Raw genomic sequence first — 20,516 nt, 5'->3', positions numbered from 1 at the left:
AAAAAAAAAAAAAAAAAAAAAAAAAAGATGGCCTCCTGAAACTCTTACCTTCATCCTGTTATTTGTCATGTCCAGGTTCATAACCTATGGCCGTGACAAGAGAACATGGGAAACATTTCTCCTCTCCTTAATCACAGAAATAATGCGTTCTCCCTTGGAAAACATATCCTGATTCCCATTAACCTCTTCCATCAACACACTATGCCTTTCTTGAATCCCTGAGTTTCATCTTCATTCCCTTGAGTTTCAAATTCATGCAGAAATCAGTATAGTTTACCCTGGAGTCATGAATGGGCACTTGGTAAGGTTGAAAACATTATTTTAAAATACTGCTTCTTAAACATTAATATGCATAGTATGTATCTCATTAAAAAGCAGATTCTGATTCAGTAAGTCTAGGGCAGGGCCTGAGGGACAGCAGTTCTAACAGGCTTTTGCAAACTCTCTTGCTTCTCAGAAAACACTTGAAGTAGCAAGATTCTAAAAGGCAATGGCACCTATATACACAGTTTACCTACAAAGGCACAATCCCAATGCAATGCTAACTGTTCTTTCTTTTCGTAGTTTATTCCTTCTTCTCTGATTTATACTAGATCTATTTTCTTATCCTCTCAACACCTACAATTTATCTTCATGCCTCTTTCCCTTTATTCAGTTGGCATCTCTAAATTTCCTTCCTCTCCTTGTATTTTTCCATACCACCAAAACAATACCTAAAATGTAAAAGTAGCTGATAAAATATGTTCTTACAAGGTGTCCAGGTCTGTTTTTATTCTTATGTCTTTTAAATAGATTCTAATTCAGCACACATATCCAATAATTTAAGAATTCTTGCAAGCATCAACATGAGGAATGAAAAAAAAAAAAGGATATAAGTATAGAAATTGGGCCTAATCTGTATTTATCACAAGGATCCTATGCAAAGTAAGGCAAAAGGAATACTAACTAAAAATCATAACAACAAATTTGTATGTAATGAAAAGATTTTAAAGCTTTATTTAAGGATCCACCTATAAATAAAATTCCAGGACATCAAACAAATATATTATTCTTTGGGCACTGTCACCTCGTTAGCTTTAAACTATATTTTTAAATGAGAGGGGAAAAATGCAAAATATTTAGAACTACATGTCTAAAAATTCTAGAATATCCAAATGTTTCTTGTGTTAAGGCCAGACCTTATCATAAAGATCTAATTTAACAGATGTACCATAATGTCCAACCCTAAAAATAATTAAGCCATCTATTCACCTATAATCAAGTTAAATTTTCATTCTTGCTTTCACCTTGAGACACATTAACAATAACTTACACACTTCTTAAGGAAAAATAAAATCCAGGGATGACGCAAACTGTGAGGAAGACCCTCATGTTGTGAATAAAGGATCACCTGACATGTTCTATTTCCCTTAAGAAAAGAGATTCATATTTAACCGTCTTAAAGTTGATGCCCCCAGCATACTGCCAAGTTAAGAAGTACTTGTAATCAGGATTTCCCTCATGTATTCCCTAGTTTAGTTAGTAGTACACCCAGTCCTCCAAGCCAGAAATGTGTATCAACCTAGACCTGTCCCTCTCCCTCATCCCCATCCTTTCCAGACCCCTACTGAAATGACCACCAAGTACTGTCCATTTTGTGTCCTAAGTGTACCTCTGCTCTATTCTCTCCATTTCCTCTGCCATTGCCTTAGTCTAAGCCTTTTCTCTCACCTTATCTATTACAATAGCTACCATACCATCCCTGCCTCCAGTTACCTTTTCCACTATGATCCTTACTCCACACTGTCATCCAAGTGATTTTCCAAATTATAAACCTAATGTCTCTTCTGCTCAAAACCTTTTCCTATCTCTCCACACCCACAGAATAAAGTCCAAGCCATGTATAACAGCACTTTACTTTTTATGATTTGAATCCTGCCTGCCTCTAAAACATCACAGCCCACTGCACTCCTCCCATCCTGCACTTTAAGCCCCATCATTATCCAACTACATGCTTGAACTTCCAGCATGCCACATGCCTCCATGCTTTTACATAGGCTGTTGCTTCAGTCTAGAATATCCTTCATTTCTTCCCCTTTAGCTTCCTGGCCAATTACTATGAATTTTTCAAAACTCAACTCAGCTCCCAGAAAGCCATCCCACACCCTACCCTACCCTTAAGAGTTGATTATTCCCTTGTCTGCCAACTTTGTAAGTAATGATGACATTTTATTGGGCATTTACTATGTGCCTGACATTGTTCCAAGTATTTTACATGTATTAAGTCATTTAATCTTCACAATAACCCTTCCTATGAATTGGTACCATTATTACCTTTGTCAATATGAAAACTATCTCAGAGGAGTAAATAACCTGTCCCCAAGGATATCCAACTGTTAAGTGATAGAGACAGATTAAGATCCCTACATTATATTTATATTATTGCACCTATCACAGATAATTTATTTACATGACTGTCATTACCCTGGACTGTGAACTCCTTGATGGTGGGGATTATGTCATATTCAACTCTAAAGCCACAGAGCCTACTATAAAGTAGGTAATCAGTACATGCATTTCTTGAATTGCACATAAAGCAACATTCCTAACAAGTTCAAGAGAAAAGCATTCGGAAACTAGTTTCCAAATAAATATGCAAATTTGCTTTAAGAGTTCTAGAGTAGAGGAAGCTATTTTTTCATTTCATAAAAAGGATGTTAAAAAGAGAGATTAACACAGACATGAGATTACAGTCCATGTGGACAAGGAAATGGACTTACTTTTGCAGTAATACTGCTTAATCACTGTAATAATCAAAACCCAAAGTACCATTTGCTTAAGATTAACTTTTTTCCTCTGACTAAATAAGAATTCTTCTTGCTTATCATTCAGGGCAGTGAAAAGAAAGCCCTAAATTTACTTTGCTCAAGTGGAAAGAAGCAAATCATAGACCAGCACTACTAATTGCTTCCTTAAGTCTGGCCAAGAAATGTATCCCATTAGGCAATTAAAATAAAACACAGTTGCCTGACTAAGCACATTAACAAAAGAATTTCTAAGGTTGTATGGACTGGCACTCTATTATTCAAATAATGAAAAGTTATTTTAAGCAAAAAAAATAAAGAAAGATCAAGAACAAATTAAAACAGATTATCACCACCCCACAAGAATAGATTTCCATATTAAAACTCTATTGAAACATAAACATATATGTTACATCAAAACATATGCATATGTTTACAATATTTCAATAGCCATTCTTCATGCCTCCTTAAAATTATAAAAATCAAAGTTATTCTAAGACTAATGATGAAAGACCTCAAGACCAAATCTACTGTACTTAGTGTGCTCTCATAGTTACCGTCCTCTGAGCCATACTGAAGTGCAGTAATTAAAACCCACAGGGTCGGTACCAGCAGCAACAGTGCACACACCACAGTACTTGTTAGAGTAATCTGTACCCCGCCCAGCTTCTACACACTTGTGCACTACAGAAAGGTAAATCTGCTGTCAGAAGCAGCAGAGTTTAGGCCACAGTGAGTTTAGGCCACAGCACAGCAAACTCTACACCCAGGCACTTCTTACCATTTCTTGGTACATTCAACCATCAGCTCCTGGTAGGAGGCCACAAACTGGAACTTGGACGCGTGTTTTCCTACACGCTGCAGTCTCTTCCAAACTGAAGCCATGATGATCAGTCAAAACAGTGGAGCAGTTCTGGGTTAGCAACACAGCAGCTTTAACAAAGCAGAGGGTCCAAAGCAAAGGAGCTTTGCATGTATGTCTGTACTTTAAAAAACTCAACTACAACTTGAAATGATGTTTGGGGTCCATAAGTCTTCTCCCTGTTTCACAGGGTAAATCACATCTTAGATGAATGGCCCAGTCAAGAACAGTATGACACACATCACAGGATGAGTGAGAGGAGGTTCCCTCATGGAGACATCACCATTCCACCTCGGGGGTTATATGATGTGTATTCTGGAGGACTGAAAAGCAAAACAAAGAGAAAAAATATGAGGAGAGAAGCATGAGAAGTGACTAACCACCCATGTTAGATAACACTGCAAAAGACAACCCCAGTTCTCCGCATGTTTTTCAAACAATGAAACAAAACACCAACCTCAAAAGCCAGTAACATCAAGGATGCAAGACACCAAGGAAGAAATTACAATTCACACCAAAGACGTGGAGCAACACATCAGGTAATCAGCATCAACAACGATCGAGAGGCGAAAGTCGGGGGCCCTACCTCCCTCTCCTAGCATCACAGAAGGGCGAGCAGAGCGGGAAAGTCTAGGGATGCTGTTTAATGTCCACTGCCAGTCAGAGGAAGGAGTGGAGTATTTTAAAATAAACTTTGTTTTTCAGCCGACAGTGAAGAGCTTTGAGTCCTAGAATATGTGCGTGGAACAAATTAAGGAGCGGGGAAGAACGCTGTTGAGTCGGGAGGGGGAAATGGATGGGGAAAAAGGAGTGGAGGGAAATCTCAAGGCAGAGAGAGGGCAGTGTCCCGGCTCCAGGCCACTTGGGCTCTCCTCCACCTTTGCTGCCAACCGGAGGGAAATGGAAACTCCTGCCTGGGCGTGAAGCAATGACCAGCGAGGCAAGTGCACGGTGCGGGGTGCGGTGCCTCCCTCCCCCATCCTCAGGGAACAGTCCGCCGAAGCCTCCTCTCCTCCCGCACAGAGCCCAGACCCCTGCCCCCCAGCTGAGGCAGGCGGTGGCTCGCCAGCGGTCCCTGTCACCCAGGCGATGCCAGAAGACCCCAGCCCGGTCCCCAAGCCCCGGTCCCACAGCACGTCCACTCCCGCCTCCTCCTCACACCTCTAATCCCGCTGTCGGGCTGAGTCTGGCCCGGTTCCCCCTCCTCAGCGCCGCTCCTCCGTCGCCGCCGCAGCAGCAGTCGCCGCCGCCGCCACCGAGTCCTCCATCCCCGCCGGAGCCACATGGAACAGCCGAGCCAGCCGCGGCGCTCCCGGGAGCCGGGGTCTGCAGCCCCTCAGGCGGACGGCGCGCCTCACGCCCGCCCCCTCCCGGACGGAGTCGCCCCGCGACCGTCCCCCACCCTACAAAACCCTGCCAGAGCCGCCGCTCAGCGCCCAGCACCCCCTCCCCCGCCTTTCTCCTCCACCACCACCATCATTACCTCCCCCGCCGTACCTCTCACACTAACCCTACCCACGGCCGCTCAACCTCCGTCCGCCCCGCTGCCATTGGCCGGACCCCGCGCTTTCCCCGCCCACCTCGGCGGCAGGGCCTTTAAGGGGCGGGGACGCCTCATTGGCCGACCCGGGTGCCCATCACAGGGCTCCACGCCCCCCTCCCCCGCAAGTTCTGGAGGTGTTTTTTTCCCCAGCCGGAACGCGGTGTACAGTATACTCTTCTTTAAGAAAAAAAAAAAAAAAACAAAAAACTGGAACCCTCTAAGGACAATCCCGCCCATTCCTCTGATTGGCTTCGAGAGGGAAGCGATAGGTGGGAGGAGTAAGGAGTGTTTATAGTGATCTGGAAGGTGGTTGCTGAAGGTGGATGTCGGTCAAAGGCGTGCCGAGTGCTGGGCGGGGTTTCTGGCTGGAGTCAGAGCAGAGCCCGCGACTGGCTTCGCTGCAGCTGTGGGCTGTGCGGCTACTGGGGTTTTCTCTCCTTTTCTCTCCTGTCCCCACCCTAGGAGCTGGGTGTGCCCTCTCCGCCACTAGCCGCTAGGGTGTTTGCGCACACAGTCTTGGTTTCACCTCCTGCGGTTTTTCCTCTGACAAACTGTGAAGTAATGACCCGGCCAGCCCGCGCCTAACATTTAGTCAGCTGGTCCTCAATGAACCATATTCAGTAAGCTGAGCTAGGCACAAAATGTTCACGGTGCAATTTCTTCTTGTTCTGATTCTTAAACATTTCTATGAATCTTAGTTTCTCCTCTTCGCTGTCGATCTTATTCTTCTGGTAGGAACTGTAGATGAACTTGGGAGTGGTTGGTATGTAAGAAGGGTCGTTATAGGCAAAGGAGAGGATGAAACAACCTAAGGAGAGTGTGAGGGCACGGGCACTTAACCTTGTTAAAAGAGCCAAGGACCCTTTTGAGAACGATGATGAAAGGCATAGATACTTTCCCAAAGAGAAATATGTCCTATCATAAGACACAAAAGTTCGCTTTCAGTTTTAGGTAGTTCACAGACCTCAGGCATAGAGAAGGAGGACAAAGAATGAAATTGGGGGGTGGGGGGGAGGGAGGGCGAGGAATCTCAACATTTGAGGAAGAAGCAGGGTAAAGTGGGAAAGAGACTGAGGAGGGAATGGTCAGAGAAGTAGGAGCACCCTACAAGCAATGGGCAAATTGTAAAAAGAGAAGGAAGCTAACATATGAAAAGAAAACAAGCAAGATGAATCCTGGAAACAATTAAGGCTCATTCTTAATCTTACTAAGGACAGAGAACAGGGTGCATGGACAAAATAGCTTGAAAGGTGTTAGGGTCTAGGGAAGGATTCTTTGAAGGACAGGAAGGAGGGCAATGACCGTGAGTCAAGCTCATCTGTAGACATAGGGAGGCAAGAGAATGGAGAGAGAGATTGAAGAATCAGGATAGATGGGGAGACATAGAAGGCTAGAATCCAGTATCGAATTCTATTTCCATTTTCAATAAAGAAAGTGATATAATACAAGAATACAATGTACATTTTACAGAAAAGGGCATAGATATCACTTACTTTGCTATAGTCTCAATTTAAAAATATTAAAGATAACCATAATAATTATATTGATTCTTATTTTGTGTACATCTTGCAATTCTCTGGTGTCCTTCCTGAGTGGTTTACTAAGTCACTATAACCTACAGCTATTATTATGATCATAATAGACTTTAAGTGTATGGGTCTTTTTAAATGGCTAATTTATAGAAATGGTCATAAACTATTTTAATCTATGTTGCCCTTCAGGAACAACCCACATGATAATCAGGAGGGTTTTGCATCCTATTTAATATTATTGTTCTTCAAACTTTCTCATGTGGTTATCCTGGCTTCTTTTAGTACTCTTTCCCTTCCTAAAAAGAAGGAGAAGGAGGAGTGTGTAGGACCCTAGGGAATCTTTCTCAAGTTGTGGAAAATTTCGAGACCTACAGTTTCTTATAAGACAGCTTTTCTTTTTAGGGGAAGTATTTCTCTTGGATGTAAACTCTTCTTTTTCATCCTAGCTGCAGAGGTAGCCAGGAAGAGACCAAGTTTAGAAATGAAGGAATTAAAAGTAGACCTTGGGCTTCCCTGGTGGCGCAGTGGTTGAGAGTCTGCCTGCCGATTCAGGTGACACCGGTTCGTGCCCCGGTCCGGGAAGATCCCACTTGCCGCGGAGCGGCTGGGCCCGTGAGCCATGGCCGCGGAGCCTGCGCGTCCAGAGCCTGTGCTCAGCAACGGGAGAGGCCACAACGGTGAGAGGCCCGCGTACCGCAAAAAAAAAAAAAGCAGACCTTGACATTGTTGCTAAGCTCAAGTTCACAGGCTCCTGGAGGCCCCACAGAGCAGCTACTTCTTCCCTCATAACTTTTTTTTCTTTAATAACCTGTCTGCTAACTAAATTTATTGGAGAATCTTAAACATAGAATACTTTAAGATCTTTCTATCCACTTGTTTGATACTGAATACTGAGTATTAATCACATTAGATGCTATTAATGGTACATAAAAGGTACAGTCCTTGTTCTCAAACAGTTTTCAGAAACAGATGTTCAGCATGCATGCAAGAAAGTAAAACAAATTACTTCACCTCTCTGAGTCCCAGCTTCTTATTCTGTCAAACAAATAATCATGCTTACCTTTCTGGGTTGTTGAGGAGAAGGAAGATATGTACGTAAAGTGTCTGACGCATAGTAAACAGTCAATAGATGGTAATTAATAATGTACACCATTGTGTTTGATAGCAAACAGAGTCAAAAATAATAAGTAATAAACAGTAAAAAAAAAAAAATAGTCCTTCAAGAATAACATGGGCAATACTTAGTTGCTACCAAACATCACTACCTCAAGGAATAATGAATCTCAAAAGAAACTGCTTTTAACATTCTTCATCTCCCATTAACTCAGTGATTACCAAGAGTGGAACACCAATAACTTACGTAGACTCAGAATTTTATAATAATTACTAAGAATTCACTTATCCCCAATTCCCATGACCACCTTCCATGCCATATATAATCTGAGATCTTTTGACATTCTAGACGTTAACTTTTTCTTAAGGTTCCCATTTCCCCTACCTACCAGTAAGTACATCCCACTGATCCTCCCACTTCCAAAGGGGAATTTCCCACTGTGCTTCTGCCCCTTTCTAACCCCCTGTTTACTCAGGTCTTGATTTATCATCTCCTTCCATCCCAGGCTTAATCTGCATGTAATAGACCTGTAGATGCAAGTTACTTTAATTGTCCTGTCCATTTGACCCAGGTGTTGACTGCAAAATTTTATAGATATTTTACTTAACAGAAGATTAAACATTTAAAATAATTTCTATTTTGCCTTTAGGTATCATCAAGCTTACAGTGAAGACAGAATACAAAAAGAAAAAAAAAAAGGAAAATGCCACCCCAAAACTTCAAATCTTCTCTGCCATGACAGTTTTGAAATGATAGAAATTATTTTCAGTGAAGCAGCTTTGCCAGTCACTGTTTCAGAAACCCCCCAAATAGAGATTCTAGTCTATGAAGTGCAACCATAGGCTTGAATTATTATCATTCCCGATGATAAAATTCTTATCCCTGGGTTTTACAGTTTTTGCAGTAAAAATTGTCAGAGGTATTACTGCAGCAACTTATCTGTGCCTTAGTCATAGTAATAAGATTTACTTGCAACAATAGCACTGCAGATTTTTGCATTGTGTTTTCCAGTTACCATAGCAGCTATACAATACACAACAATATTACTGCAATTTTTAACTGCTAATGAAATTATTTCTTTTAAACCCATAGCAAACAAACTTATTCTGACAACCCTATAAAGCAATTTTTATATCCTTAGAAAAACTCACTGGGACAGGCTACTACTTCTGAAATATTAACTGAGGTTTTTGTAGTAGTTGTTTTTCTAGGTATTTCTTTTTATCCTATGGCCTTTCTCCTCCTATACCCCACCCAAAGACACCCTCAGCATCATACCCACCCTCAAGTAGGCTGGATTTCGCTCATTGTTTCAGGAAAGCAGTATAACAGAATGCAGAGAAACAGGGAATTTTTCCTTGTTTTTGAGTTTCAGAACCCTAGTCCTTCAGGAAATAATGAAACAGATCCAGTTAGAGATCTGTACTGTTCAATAAAATAACCTCTAGCCATATGTGACTACTGAACAATTGAAATGTGGCTAGTTCAAATTGAGATGTGTTGTCAGTATAAAATATACACAAATTTCAAAGACTTAGTATATAAAAATGAAGGGAATATATCTTATTTAAAAGTTTTATATTGATTGCCTGTTGAAATGATAATATTTTAAATGTACTGAATCAAAAAAGACATTAAAAATTAATTTTAACTGTTACTTTACTCTTTTAATGTGGCTACTGGAAAAACTTTAATTACAAATGTGGCTTGCCTTATTTTCCTGTTGGACAGTGCTGGTATAGACAATAGTAAAACTTCCTTTCACAGAGATAAGAAATGGATTTCCTGGACTGGAAGGGGAAGAAGTTGGATGGAAAGTAATGAGAGGCCAGACGCTGGTGGGTCCCAGAGAACAGGACTCACTGCTGTATTCTCACTCTATTCTGGCAGAAGCCTTGGAGAAAGGCAACTGAAGTGGCAGGATCTATCTATGGGATAGATAGAAAGCCGAGAGAGATAATTTCCATTCATTTTTCTTTGTTAGAGCCCCAGGGAGGTGGCAAGACCCTAAAGATAAGAAAAAGCTGGGCCGTGTATCTAGTCCACCCAAGACCACCAGTTCAATAGAAGTTTCTGTGATGAACGAAATGTTCTATACATGGCTGTGCAATACAGTAGCCTCTAGCCACTGGGGCTATTAAGCACTTGAAATGTGGCTAGCATAACTGAGGAACTGGAGTTTTAATATTATTTAGTTTTTTTTGTTTTTGTTTTTGTTTTTTTAACATCTTTATTGGAGTATAATTGCTTTACAATGGTGTGTTAGTTTCTGCTTTACAACAAAGTGAATCAGTTATACATATACATATGTTCCCATATCTCTTCCCTCTTGAGGCTCCCTCCCTCCCACCTTCCCTATCCCACCCCTCTAGGTGGTCACAAACCACCTAGCTGATCTCCCTGTGCCATGCGGCTGCTTCCCACTAGCTATCCTCCCTAAGTTTGGTAGTGTATATATGTCCATGCCACTCTCTCACTTCGTCACAGCTTACCCTTCCCCCTCCCCATATCCTCAAGTCCATGCTCTAGTAGGTCTTATTATTTAGTTTTAATTTAAATTTAAATTTAAATAGCTGCATGTAGCTGGTAGCTACCATAAAGGACAGTGAAACCTTACATAGTACCATGGAGGTTCTGGAAACCCAACATGATGATCCCCAGACAACCAAAAGGGTGCAGAGGCAGCGGAAGCCAGCAGACCTCAAGGGACCTTGCTGACAGACCATGATCAACCCAACAGCAGTCTGTAGGACCAGCTGCAACTGAGGAAGGATACAGACTGGAAATCTTAGAAGAGCCAGCATGGTAGAGGAGGAGCAAAGATTAAATGTTCCCATCCCCTTCCTCTGACATGCTAATCCTATGGAAGTCTCCTCAATATAGATGCAGTCCCTGCCAAATTGACTATGATTAAGTGTCTGCCACCCCTTGTGAAATCAGCGCTTGAAATAGAAATTGGGTTGAGTTATGGAAAAATGAAATTATGTTTCTTGCAAACCTGAATTTTTTTAGATTGAGATTTTTACCTGTTATATAACTGAAAGTAATAATTCTAACAAAGTATTCAATACTTAGAAACATATGTTTATTCTCTTAGAAGGGAGCCCTGTTTTTCTCTATCATTATAGGACCCAAGTCCTTTGGTTGACATGAAAGCTTAGAAAAGCTGCATCAGAAAACCATCTTTCAACTAAAAACAGAGTATCCTTTTGTGAAATTGTTTCTGTTCCAGTTACCCATGAATGAATCTTTGCAGTTAGCCATAATGAACCTTTGCGCATTGAACCTGAGGTGGCACTAACTCCAGGACCTCGATTATGTTCTAAACACCCAATTTTGCCCAGCCCACAACGTCTAGGAAAGGCCAACCTGGACCTGGTTGGTGGAGACCCAGGAGCATCCTTGGCTGCCTTGAAATTCAAATAGAGACAGAGACAAGTCTACAGATACCATCCACAGGTAACTCAGTAGGCCTGACTCGGGCTGTTTATATGGAGCAACATATGAACCATTAGAAAGCTCAGAAATCTTCTTCAAGAATATATTATAAGTGATGATGATATTCAAAATGTGGATACTCAAAATGTTAGCAACAACCCAGCACAGACATCAATCAGCTAGAGTGGATGACGGCCATGAACCATCAGCCCAGCTATCCTATTGTTAACCAGCTAAATATCAGCTCTGACTCCAGAGTACCGTTGCTGGTCTGCACCATCCTCTCGGTCTGACTCTTCAGATTACTCAAGATAATTTCATGATGGTAAAGTCCCAGCCCAGAAATGCTGTATATGCCAAGGTAAATGCAGTTATCAGAGATAATTTACACTTTGCCAATAAGTTGACCATTACTGGGATTATTGCAGAAAAGATTTGAGTTGGAATTAGGAGGCCTTTCTGAGAAGGTCTTTGCTAAATATAATAAATTTACCTCCTATAAAATCAGTAGGGATTCTTGACCAAGGTTTATTGGTCATTTCCCATTAAATGTTAAGAGCCTTTGATGAATTTTAAAGAGTAGACTGACCTCTGCTTCTTTTTTTCTGTGTTTTCAATATTTGGAATAAATTCCGAGTAACCAAATATAGCATGCAGCCAGTGTTTTCCTCTGAATAATTCCTGGATGACTATATTTAGTATGAACAAGATAATATAATTAAAATCTTCTGAAATAATTAGGCTAGACAGGAAAGGCAAAGAAAAAGCAGTAGGAATTCACAATCTTGGAGGGCACTGAATACCCACCATTTGGTGTTGAATCAAAGCATTTCCATCTCAAACAGCGCAAAAAGCAGCAAGCTGAAATCAGGCAGAACCCCACTTACCAGGGCACTGGACGTGGGCCAAGGGAAAGTAGCCCTGTTTCAGAAGCTTGTCCTAGATGAGTAGAGCTGGAAAATAAACCCAACTTTCAGAGGGCAGGATTAACTCATGCATAGTTTGGGCAATCTGCTGGGCAGGGCAAAATGGAGAAAAATTCCAGGGTAAGGGCAGTAACATGGGAGCCAGAGAGAGCTGCAACATCATTCCAGATCTCTCTTTTTATAGTAAATCAACCAATTAGTGACTGGGCTTACAGAGAGTAGAACATGGCCTGCCAAGTAAAGAGGACTTCGTGAGAGCTGCTGGTTATTTCTCCATATTTTGTTGCAACTTTTGGATGATATTTTTAAATACTCCCAATAGTGAATCACTGATATCTTTCTCCAATGAAATAAAGTCAAATGTAGAGCAACAGTTAAGTTTTTGTGCTATCGTTCAGTCTTCTAAAGAAATCCTGATATCCTCAACATTAAAAACCATGATATTTTATCCCTGAAGTGACAAATTTAGTTATACTGTAGATATTGAATATAGTGCTAAGCTACACTGGTTGAGAAATAATTATCTGGCATTATCAGTGTCTCACTTCTTATTTCAAAAACTAATGCAAGCACCTTTCCCCTGATAACCAGTATGCTTCAGTGTAGAAAAGGAGAGTGTTGCACATGTGCATCTTTCTTTACACAACACATGATGAAAATATGTATACTTAGAGGTCATAACTTGATCATATTTAAAATATTCACTCTTTCCTTGAACAACCCAAGCAAAAGCAGGAGGTCTGTTGTTGACTGCTTATCCTCTTTTATTCTTGTAATAACACACTTTGTAGCTAGTCACAAAGCTACCTTCTGCATGCCTCTTCCCCAGGCTACATCACAATTTACAAAATAATAATTACTAAAATCCTGCAGTTAGTTCTCAGTGATAAATAGAGTAAACTTGTTGAGTACTTCTTCATACATGTCATGCTGGTAAATGAAACCACTATACTGCGTGCATGATATTAACTGCTCTTCAACATTATATGTTATGGATATTTGCAGTGCCCAGGGATGATATTTGGTCAAACAATTTTGTCAATAGTTCATTCTGCTTTCTCTTATTAAAATCTTAATAATTTTCAGCTGATTTTGTAACAATGTAACATGTACCTACTTTTGCTACAAGAGCAAAACTTTGAATGATAGTTTTGTGATTTTGATTTTCTGTGATGATATTTTTAGTTAAAAATCCATTCATTTATTAACAAGTAATTTATTAACTTATAATATTCTAAGTAATATTTATTAATTTATTAGCTAATTTTTAAATAAGTGAATGACTACTAAGCTCAAAGCATTGTGCTAAGCATTGGGAATACAACACATCAAAACAGAAAATCTCTGCCCTCAAGGAGCTCACATTCCTCATCAGTTAGAAACCGTTATTTAGTGTTTGCTTTAGAAAATCTCAATTGATGAGAGGTGACTGTGTGTTGTTTAACAATGGCACAAAAGCTAATTAAGAAATGTGTTATAAAATACAATGCACTGTGGAGTAATATTAATAGATTGTTCCCTTAGTGAAATTAAATTTTTGGATATTTATTGTTGTACTTCCAATTTACACCTTTATTTCTTTGTGGCTACTTGTGCAAAGTTGCAAATAGACTTTGTCACAGCCCGTACAGATTTATAATCTGTAGTTGCACTGTACAATTATAAAAATCCTGTTTACAATTTGTGTTTTTTTAATTTGAATTGTAGTATTTATATTACTATTTTATCATTATTTTTATGCTTTATTGCAGCACTTCAGAGATATTGATCCATTTTTTAAAATGATGGATATAAGGCAGCACTATTTTAACTGTAAAAACGCAAAATTAACACATGCCAAAAGTCAAATTACATTGTCTGAGAGAGGTTATCTGAAATCTGTTAAATGTTAGCCAAAACAATCTGATCAATTCATTCCTTGGAGCTCACATGGAACTTTTAAGAATGAAATGGTTATTAAGAATGTGATAGGATTTTAAGAAACACACACCCATCCCATTTGATTTCCCTCTTGACTCCTTAAAAATTTTTAAAAATAACAATAATAAAAGCTTATTTTCACTTTCCTTTATTCAGAAATATTTTAGCTCTCTTCCTATTTTCAGAGGTAAAATAATTAAAAGTTGGTTTTTATCTTGCATGTGTTCTATGATTTTTAAAAATGTAAAAATAGATATATAAGAGAATGAAGACTCAAATAGAATGCACAAATATATGTTGGGGTGTAAAGATTATGAGTGATACCATTTTCTTTTTTGAATTCTCCTTTAATGTTTTTAGATTGATTTTTACAATAAAATAATGATTAAAATTGCATAACTGTAGTCTCAGATTGAAAATATTGTATAAATCGTTATGTACTCTTTAAAATGTTCTCACACTATCTAAAACTGCCATCTATAGTTTCTGCTTACAGATCATATCTAATTGATAAAAATAAAAACTTTCCCCAGAATAAATCCATTCCTGGTACATGTAACACGTTCTGATTCTGGATCTATTTTGCCTATCTACACACTTCAGTCTGGAAGTGAATGAAGACTCTTCTTTCACAAAACATTCTGTTCCTATGAATGTGCTCTGTATTTTATATCATGAAAAAGGGATAGTTTTCATTGGCACTTTTTATGGGCTTGAATCGCTTTATTCAGCTTTAGAACCATGAATTGCATGGGCCTGCTGGATATTTTCCCCATGACCCTCTAATTTGGGGCTCATGTTTGACTCCCTTCTTGTTATCACATTCTGTATGGAGGATTCTGTTCTCTGCTTCAGTGTCAAGTCAGGTGCCTCAAATAAGCAAATATTTACCAAATGCCTACAATGGACGAGAAAGTGTTGACTTAAAAAAAAAAAACTATACATTTTTTTAAATGTGTAAAAATTTTACATTTAAAAAATCTGTAAGTCACAGAGAGCTCAAGAAATTTAAACTTATTTCAGAGGGAAAAAATGTACAAAAAATAAAAATGTAAGCTCTAGCAAACGTAATAGCTTATAAAATATTCAAATAACAGTTTAAGACAAAATTCAAAGAGATATAAGAAATCCATTATTGTCTTATATTCTGAAGAGACTCAAGCCAGTTGTGGCAAAGCATGAACTGGGTTCCTGTTGCAGCTCCATCACTTACTAATTGGGTCATTCTAGGAACTCACATAACCTCTGGATGGAGGGGGGAACGTGTATATAGAAATAGATAAAGATATGATATAGAGATATAGATACATATACAAATGTATCTCCAAGTCAAGCCATGCAGACGCAATTCTGGGAAAATTGGTAGAAGTAGAGTGATTAGGAAAGAGAAGCAATTTCCTCTTGGGTTGGTAGCTATAATGATAAATATTCTGCTGCCAGTGATCTCCACTAGAGCAGGCCCACCTGAAAAAGGAGGAAGCCAAGAAATGAAGCAGAGGGGCTTCCCTGGTGGCGCAGTGGTTGCGCGTCCGCCTGCCGATGCAGGGGAACCGGGTTCGCGCCCCGGTCCGGGAGGATCCCACATGCCGCGGAGCGGCTGGGCCCGTGAGCCATGGCCGCTGAGCCTGCGCGTCCGGAGCCTGTGCTCCGCAACGGGAGAGGCCACAACAGTGAGAGGCCCGCGTACCGCAAAAAAAAAAAAAAAAAAAGAAATGAAGCAGAGAAAGAGCTGCTTCATTTGCCTCATCTCTGAAATGAGAAATGGGAAACTAATACTTTGCTACCAGGAGGTAAAGGTTGGAAGAGATAAGCTCTTAAGACCCTTTGCAGCTCTAATTCTGTGATCTTAAAAATGCCTGCCTTGGGCTTTCCTGGTGGCGCAGTGGTTGAGAATCCACCTGCCAATCCAGGGGACACAGGTTCGAGTCCTGGTCCAGGAGGATCCCACATGCCACGGAGCAAGTAAGCCCGTGCGCCACAACTACTGAGCTTGCGCTGTAGAGCCCGTGCTCTGCAACAAGAGAAGCCACCGCAATGAGAAGCCCGCGCACCCGCAACGAAGAGTAGCCCCCGCTCTCCGCAGCTAGAGAAAGCCCGTGCACAGCAATGAAGACCCAATACAGCCAAAGGTAAATAAATTAAATAAATTAACTTTTAAAAAAGGAAAAAGAAGAAAAATGCCTGCCTTTAACAAATGGATACATGTGTGCAAAATCAAAAAGAGGCACTTCGTATTTCTCAATAGTTTTTTCATTACAATAATCTAGTTTTTGCTGTCTTAAGAAGGTTGGGCTATTTTTTTTCCCCCAGTTGAGGCTACTTTTGATTAATTTTGTCTATTAATTTTCTGATTGACCAAAAGTTGAAAGTTTATAGTCACAATTCCCATAGTGAACATGAAGGCAGCCCAGTGTCTGTTAAGAACATGAAAGATACTGTTCCTAAATGTACCTATTCCTAATTCGATTGTTTATACCTAGTTCTAAAGGGGAGAGTAATCGTAAGTAAATTTTTGGTCATTTAAAAAATTATTTATGGTAAATTATAAACAAAAGAAGTACTGATAGAACATGTTACTCTTTCTAGAGTATATTGCTTGTAACTTCAGTGGCAGTCCAAAAGCTCAATCTCTTCCAATATGAATTGCTAAGGTTTTTTGAACCCTCTTTAGATAGAGACACCCATGATTCACAATGATTATTTGAATATGCTGTGAAGATTAAGAGTACAAAACAACCATATACAAAAATTAACACAAAATGGATCATCAACCTAAATGTTAACAGCTAAAACTATGAAAGAGTTTGGCAGTTCCTCAAGTGTTAAACATAGAGTTACTATATGACTCAGCAATTCCACTCCTAGGTGTGTGTGTCTATATATAGAGAGAGAGAGACACACACACACATTTCTGTTGGATATATATATATATATTTATATATATATATCCAACAGAAATAAAAACATATGTCCACACAAAAACTTGTACATGAGTATTTATAGCAGCATTATTCATAATAGCCAGAAAGTAGAAAGAACCCAAATACCATCAGCTGATGAATGGATAACAAAATGTAGATATCCATACAATGGAACACTATTCAGCTATAAAACGGAACGAAATACTGATACAAGATACAACATGAATGAACCTTGAAAACATGCTAAGTGAAAGAGGGTAGTCACAAAAGACCACATATTGTATGATTCCATTTATATGAAACATCCATAGTAGGCAAATCCATAGAGAGAGAAAGTAGATTACTGGTTGCAAGGGCGTTAGACATAAACTCCATATCCAGAAATATGGGGTTAAACTCCACGTAATGGGTGTGGAGTTTCTTTTGGGGGTGATGAAAATGCTCTAAAGTTAGTTAGTGGCAATAGTTGAACAGCTTCGTAAATCTAAAAAAACGTTGACTTGTACACTTTAAAATAATTACAAAAAATGTGACATTTATGGTGTGTGATATAAAGCAGATATTAAGAAAAATAAAAGAATTTTGAAACATGCCACTGACCAAAGGCACTTGCCATTTATGTTATTTTACAGTCACATTTAACCAAAAGTCACAAGGCAACTGAATATACTGAACAGCTCAGCAAAATGTAATATTCTAACACAGAAATTTAAAATGTGAAAGTGCTCTACACTTGGAGTTGGGAGATGTGGGTTCTAGCTTTTCCTTAACCCCAACCCAAGTTTGGAGGCAAAGATTTCTAATTACTGTGAATACTGATTTTCCTTTTCTTCTCCAGCAGTAAGAACCTCGGATTTTTGCTGAGCCATTTTCACTCAGCTGAAGACCTGCCAGCCACTTTTGCAGCTAAATGTTGCTACGTGTTGATGTTTGGCTAAGTCTTATGTGTAAATTTCAGGAAGTCTCCTCAAAGGGAGGGAATGTACCTTTCCTTGTCCCTCTATCCTGTTGCCGGAATATAGATGGGTTGGCTAGAGCTCTAGCAGCTATCTTGGACCATGAGGATGAGGGATGGCAAAGTGGCAAGCTGGAAGAAGCCTGGGTCCCCCACAAATGTGTAGAACCACTACATTTACCCTGAAGTGCCTACCACCAGACATCTTTTACATAAAACCAAAATAATCATATAAACCATAGTTATTTTTTTCTGTCACATGTAAAGGTTCGTAATCCTAACTAATACACTGGGTTTATGAAGAGTAAAGAGGAAAAGGCCCTTTAGATTAGTTTGGAGAGGAGAAGTCTGCTCTTAAAAAAAAAAAAGAAAAGTTAAAGCCCTCTTTCTGGATGGAACACTTTCTAAATTAACCTGAGAGCACACAAGGACTCTTGATCTTCCAAAAGTTTGCCGACAATGGCAAAAATACCTAGAACTGTACAAATCTGTTTGTCATCACTGCACCTGCCTCCTCTCCCTGGCATTTTCATATCAGCTGAGATCAGCCAGAAAATCCCAAACACTGTGGGTTTCAAAGTTGATTACTTTGTAGGCAAAGGGCAGAATCCTTCTTTTGAAATAGGTTTCCAGTGGTATTCTAATTTCTTTTTCAGTCTACTCCAGTTTGCTAACCTTGACTAAATAGATATGGTTACTTAAGCATGTGATTGAAGGGCATAAGGACAGCCCCTGGTGGGTGATAAAAATTAGAACTGGTCAGCAGTCGTTCACAACCTTAATCAATAATTATTTTGAATTATTCAATTCAAAAGCCCAATTTTTAAAACTCATGCAGAACTATATTCAATATCTTATAATAACCTATAATGAGAAAGAATCAGAAAAATATATATGTATAACTGAATCACATTGCTCTACACCTGAAACTAAAACAATATTGTAAATCAACTATCTTTCAATTAAAAAAACAAAAACTCATGCACTCCATCATTCCCAGGTGGGCTTTTTAAACTACTCCAAGAGAGGGACACAGAGCCTCCATTCACTAAGTGCTATGTAACTGTTTTCACCAGACTGCTTTTGCAATTTCCTAGATTACTAAAATATGTCACAGTCCATCTACCTTTGGGCAGATCTCCCTAAAACTTCAACTATTATTGACAATAAAGATCTGATAAAAAAGCAGATTTATCACAATTTATTGTAAGTCCAGAAACTTATATATATATGTATATATAAGTAAAAAATATATATATTTTATATATATATAAGTATATATAAGTAAAAAAAAATATATATATATATATGTATATATTTTTGGCTGCGTTGGGTCTCCGTTGCTGCGCGTGGGCTTTTTCTAGTTGAGGCGAGCGGGGGCTACTCTTCGTTGCGGCTTCTCATTGTGGTGGCTTCTCTTGTTGCGGAGCACAGGCTCTAAGCATGCAGGCTTCAGTAGTTGCAGCACGTGGGCTCAGTAGTTGTGGCATGCAGGTTCTAGGGTGCATGGGCTTCAGTAGTTGTGACGTGTGGGCTCAGTAGTTGTGGCTCGCGGGGTCTAGAGCACAGGCTCAGTAGTTGTGGGACATGGGCCTAGTTGCTCCGCGGCATGTGGGATCTTCCCGGACCAGGGATTGAAGCTGTGTCCCCTGCAGTGGCAGGTGGATTATTAACCACTGCACTACCAGGGAAGTCCAGTCCAGAAACTTTTAAAACAACATCCATGCAGATTCTGCCATAGGAAGAAATACTAAATACTAGAGAAGCCTGATAAATGGCTTTGCTTTTTACTTCCTAAAATTACAAAATCTACTGCCTTTTCAGTAATAACAATAAATGTTTTCTGTGTATATTTTATCATTCATGCATGAAGGACTAACACTCACTTTAAATACGAAAACAAATATGCAATAAAGTTGTTTCTCTGGGGAAAAGGTCAGGATTTGATATTAATGTAGTCATAATATAGCCAGAAGATTTGGGAAACAGTCTTATAATTTAACAAAATTTTTTAATTCATTTTTATTGGAGTATAGTTGATTTCCAATGTTGTATTAGTTTCTGCCATACAGCAAAATGAGTCAGTTATACATTAATGTCTATTCACTCTTTTTTAGATTCTTTTTCCATATAGGTCATTACAGAGTATTAAGTAGAGTACCCTGTGCTCTACAGTAGGTCCCAATTAGTTATCTATTTTATACCTACTAGTGTGTGTATACCAATCCCAATCTTCCAATTTATCCCTCCCTACCTTTCCCTCCAGTAACCATAAGTTTATTTTCTACATCTGTGACTCTATTTCTGTTTTGTAAATAAGTTCATTTGTATCATTAAAAAAATTTTTTTTTTCAATATCAGCAGAGATTTTGTTTCAGGAAGATGGGTATATAAAAAGAGATTCTGAACCAGCCTACTTTTGTTTTTCACTTCTATCACACTTGACTTTTTCTCTATTGAATTTACTCTTAATGATATTTCTTATTTCCACAGCTCACTGATTTAGGCTTCTGTGTTTTAAT

The 20,516-nt window shown here is 39.2% G+C and overlaps 1 protein-coding gene and 1 long non-coding RNA gene across 5 annotated transcripts in view; one reads left to right on the top strand and one right to left on the bottom strand.

The window, feature by feature from the left end:
- The window catches only part of EHBP1 (EH domain binding protein 1), a 343,347-nt gene extending 338,356 nt beyond the window's left edge, over positions 1-4,991 (bottom strand). For all 4 annotated transcript variants that reach the window (XM_007108111.4, XM_024133485.3, XM_007108113.4 and 1 more), the window contains exons 1-2: positions 4,807-4,991; positions 3,565-3,968 (exon numbers count right to left, since the gene is read on the bottom strand). In XM_007108111.4, coding sequence (XP_007108173.2) covers positions 3,565-3,668 — 104 coding nt within the window. In that variant the 5' untranslated portion in view covers positions 3,669-3,968; positions 4,807-4,991. The remainder of the gene's footprint in view (positions 1-3,564; positions 3,969-4,806) is intronic.
- Positions 4,992-5,652: 661 nt separating this feature from the next.
- LOC129392652 (uncharacterized) lies at positions 5,653-8,767 on the top strand. Its single transcript, XR_008618924.1, has 3 exons — positions 5,653-5,808; positions 7,167-7,397; positions 8,484-8,767. It is a non-coding gene; the product is annotated as an uncharacterized lncRNA (long non-coding RNA).
- Positions 8,768-20,516: the final 11,749 nt, after the last annotated feature.

Source organism: Physeter macrocephalus, chromosome 12, assembly GCF_002837175.3.
Source record: "Physeter macrocephalus isolate SW-GA chromosome 12, ASM283717v5, whole genome shotgun sequence".
Classification (NCBI taxonomy): domain Eukaryota; kingdom Metazoa; phylum Chordata; class Mammalia; order Artiodactyla; family Physeteridae; genus Physeter; species Physeter macrocephalus.
This window is presented reverse-complemented; position numbering and strand designations above follow the sequence as displayed.